The 4160-nt window shown below is 44.3% G+C and overlaps 1 protein-coding gene across 1 annotated transcript; it reads left to right on the top strand.

Annotated features, from left to right (window-relative positions):
• Window positions 1-1255: 1255 nt before the first annotated feature.
• On the top strand, window positions 1256-2965 carry F5J12DRAFT_783738 (uncharacterized protein; the record flags this gene model as incomplete). The annotated part of the gene is made up of 5 exons (XM_051742900.1): window positions 1256-1754; window positions 1803-1960; window positions 2002-2652; window positions 2758-2775; window positions 2921-2965. The coding sequence occupies 5 exons, from the start codon at window positions 1256-1258 to the stop codon at window positions 2963-2965; spliced, it is 1371 nt and encodes a 456-aa protein (XP_051598693.1).
• Between the last annotated feature and the right edge of the window lie 1195 nt (window positions 2966-4160).

Below are 4160 nucleotides of genomic sequence, written 5' to 3'. Positions count from 1 at the left end.
TTGACAGCATACAACTCCTTCGAGCATTCTACTGAATTCTATCTCAACAAATACTTTGACAAAAATACATACTTTGCCCTAAGTTGTTCAGACTCTCCTCCCATCTAGTCAACATACATGTTACCTTACCATATACCAGAGCTTATTACATGTTAATGTTGAAATGCATCAGTATTTTGAGTGGTGGCACCATTTTCAAATGTGTGACCCTACTTGTCAATGACCCTCAGCAATGTCCAAAGACTCGAACAAAAACAGATATCAAACAATAGATGGTACCTACAAGCTGATTGGTTCTCTCCCCCTGCCCAAACATGCCACACAGTTCATGTTATGGACAAGTTCACTGCTTCAAAACTTGAGGGCACCATCATCCATGAACCATGGATACAAGTTAGCTCTCCTCAGAGCCTCGGTTATGTTACAAATATTATCTTCAAGTCCTTCAGAGATACATTTACCTCCATAGCTCCCAGGTCCCTGATTGTCCCTCTGAAAACAATTCCCACATGTGTCTGTAGCTATTCCACCTCCTTCAACCAGGGTGGCTTGTCAGAGGTCAGCCTGGTCAGCCTATACAATGATGATAGAAAGCACTGGAACTGGGATCTTCATCCACCCCCAGGCTCTGATTCACCTCCTGAGCAACCCAGAGCTGCTGGTAGAATTGGAAAAGCTCTGCTTTGAAAAGCAAGTTGCTCTGTTTCTCAATGCTATCAGAACCACTGCCAAATCCACAATGCCCAGTCTATCCAGTAAACCCCAGTGTCAATGGATGGCAGACTGGAGCAGAACCAGCTTGTGAGGTTCTACAGGTTATTCCTGAAAGCCTGACCTCATCCTTGTTGATAACACCCTAGTATCCCTTGACAAGATTATGTGGTTAAGTCCCAAAGTCATTGCCAAGTACTCAAAGGAGTCTTTCAAGCCAGCATCCCACCTTGGGAAGACGATGGACACTAAGGCATATCTAACCCTTGTCAACCAGCCCTGGAGGTGCTATGTCCTTGGATTATCAATTACTGATAGTGAACTTCTTTGACTTCACTTTTACAACCACTCTGGTGGTGCAATCTCACTCTCTATCAATATCCACACTGATGCAGAAGTCTTCATATACATTGTATGTGCCATTGCATTCAGCTCCTGCTCAACCCTTGGCTTTGATTCGACCATAGAGATATCCCCCCATCCTGCACACAGCCACAAATGCACAGCACTTGTGATACCTCTCTCCCCTTTCCCCTCTCCTGCAATGCCTTCTCCTCACTTGGAATCAGGCATCCTCCCCAGTGCAAACTCACTCCCAACTCCTGCATCACCTGAACACATCCCAGCAATTGGGAGGATCCAAGTAAACAAGACCTTCTATGAGGTGCTTGATGTATTATTCTTGAGCACAGGCTTTCTAGGAAGGGGTACTGTTTGTTACCTTGCATGCTACAATGGGGAATACTACATCATCAAGGATTATTGGGTGGAGGAGTCGGAGCAGAGGACAGCCCTGCACAAAGTCAACATGATGAAGCTGGTCCAGGACATTGACAGAGTTCCCAAGTTGCAACACTACTGGGTCATCGAGGTTGAGCCAGGCATTGTCAATGAAACTGAATGGTATTGTGATGAGAAGTGGCGATCATGCATGAAGTCTTGGAGAACTCATGTGCGATTGGCTATGAAGCCATGTGCAAGGCCAATTGTAATGTTCAAGACAAAAAAGGAACTCATTTCATGCATCCAAGATATTTTACAAAGTACATATCCTCTTCCACGTGTAAAATCAATACTAATTGCTTTAACAGTCCAACAGCAGGCACTCGAGAGGGGTGTCCTCCATCAAGATTGTAGGATCATCAATACAATGATAAAGGACTTCACAAATGGGTCACATGGCTTTCTCCTTGACTGGGAATTTGCTGTATGGGTCACATTACAGGGGGAATATGACTTGGGCAGCACAGTAAGTACTATGCAAAACATTTTGGAACTCAAAGCTTATAGTATGCAAAGGGGAAAGTCCCCTTCCTTTCAGTGAATATCCTCTGCCAACTCAAGGAAGCCATCACTAAAAGTGGAAAGACTAATGTCCCATCGATCAGGAAAAGCACCTCTCTCACCCACATATTCATTGATCACCCTACTACTATACACCATACATTTGTGGATGATATCAAATCCCTGTTCTACATTTTCATCTGGATCCTCATCCTTTATGATGGGCCACTTGGCCATGAGCATCAAGATATCAGCCATGAAAAGACACTTCTTGGCTTGTGGAGTGAAAAGGTGGCCAAAGATCTCAAAATTGCCAGATGTGCCAAGTTCACATTCCTTAATGACCTGTCTGAGTTGAGGCTGGATTCTGAGCTCTTGCAATATTTTCAAGATCTAATCCCTCTGGCTAATGAGTGGTGCATATTGCTTGGGCAGTCCCTGCTGAGTGGAACTGCAGTGCAGTTCTCTGACATTATCTCCCTTTTTGATTGTTTCTTGGCCAGCATGCCATATGAGAAACCACTGGAGATGATGAATGCATTCCAGCAGATCATTGCCCAGCACAAAGCACTTAATTCAAGCATGTATCCAAGTCAGGAGAATGATATGGATGTTATGTCTTCAGCAATTATGTCTTCTAAATGCCTTTGTGAAGAGGTAAGGAGCATGGATAACCCTCCTATACCCAATAAATGCTTCAAAGGCATGTAATCTTAGCATGAATTTTATGTTTAGTTCACATTCTGTACATTACATGTAAAGTGTTTCAATTCATTTGCAGTGGGTAACTGTCTCCACATGTTGTTTCATTTTACATCTTGCAATGAACCTGTCAATGTTTATATGGATTCACAAGATGTCATTTTGTCGTGGTCCCCAGGCTTCCATCTTATACTGTTCTCTGTTTGACTGCTTGTACCTTCAGATGTCCACCCAATCTGGAACAATCCTGCCAAAAAAAGAAGGATAGCAAAAAAGCCAAATGACAACCAGAGGCTGACAGAAGCACTCAACCCACAAAAAACAAGTGTCTAGGAAGCCCACCCATCGATCTCAAAGAGTCTCAGTCTGTTTCCACAGCAGGACTTCATCATAGCAGAAGGGCAGGGGTGGGTTCAGGTGGAAGGGCCAAGCAATTGGAGCAGATTGGTACTGCCCTTGAAGGCCAAGCTACACAGTTGTGAAAGTCAACAGATCTCCCCAATAATTCTGTTGTAAATCCTCTTGCACCTCCACCCACTGGAAAAAGGGTGGGGGCTGCAGTGCTGGCCAGAATGCAAAACCAAAGGTCAGTTCTAGTTATTTGCAAATATCAAGCTAACTGCTTGCAAAGTCCAATGTCACCCCACCACCCTATGCACCTCCCATTGTGAATGGTCCTAGCCCAGCTGATATGCCTCCAGTGAGTGTCTTTTCATACTGATATACAATGTTCATTTCAGAATCCTGTCCCTCAGTCTTCAACAGCAGTAGCAACACCTGTCTTCCATCAGCACCCACAGACTCCCATGCTTTGGTTTCAGTGTTCCAGCTCAACAGCCAGGTCATATCATGCCTCCCAGGATGGAACCTGACCTTCAAGTGCTCAATAATCCTTATTCACACGATTGGGAGACCAAGTTCCCAGTAATACATCTCATCCACCAACACCCCAGCCCAACTACCAGTCTCAGTTTATCCCCCACCAGCCCTGCTACATCCCCAACTCTTGTATGACCCCTCCCTTGATAGCTCACTCTCATTGAGACAAACTTTGGCAACACTGATTTCCACAAGAGTTTGGAGAAGCTGTCATCAGAGGGCTCCTCAGAAGAGGAGTCAGAGTCCTCAAGTAATAACATCAGATGGACAACATGTTTTGTTCTTGTTCCAGTGACTTGTTTCTGACTCATCTATGTTGATCATATGTTGTACTATAGTTCCAGTGTCTGGCTCCTCGCTGCACATTGATTGTGCAGCCAGTATAGCCTTTGCCCCCTTCACTACCCCCATCATATGACACTGTATGACTTGCTCTGCCTTATCTATTTGACTGATTGTTTCGTTGATTACTGTGGATATGTGTCATGATGTGTCTTGTCATGACTGGTACAGTACTCATACTTAGGGGTATATAAACCCTTGTACTTTACCTTGTATCCTCAGTTTTTTGATAGCTTGCAACT

Source organism: Pisolithus orientalis (genome assembly GCF_024613125.1).
Source record: "Pisolithus orientalis strain OTSU chromosome Unknown F5J12scaffold_20, whole genome shotgun sequence".
Taxonomy (NCBI): Eukaryota; Fungi; Basidiomycota; class Agaricomycetes; order Boletales; family Pisolithaceae; genus Pisolithus; species Pisolithus orientalis.
The sequence above is the reverse complement of the archived record's forward strand: the minus strand, read 5'-3'. Positions and strand labels throughout refer to the sequence as shown.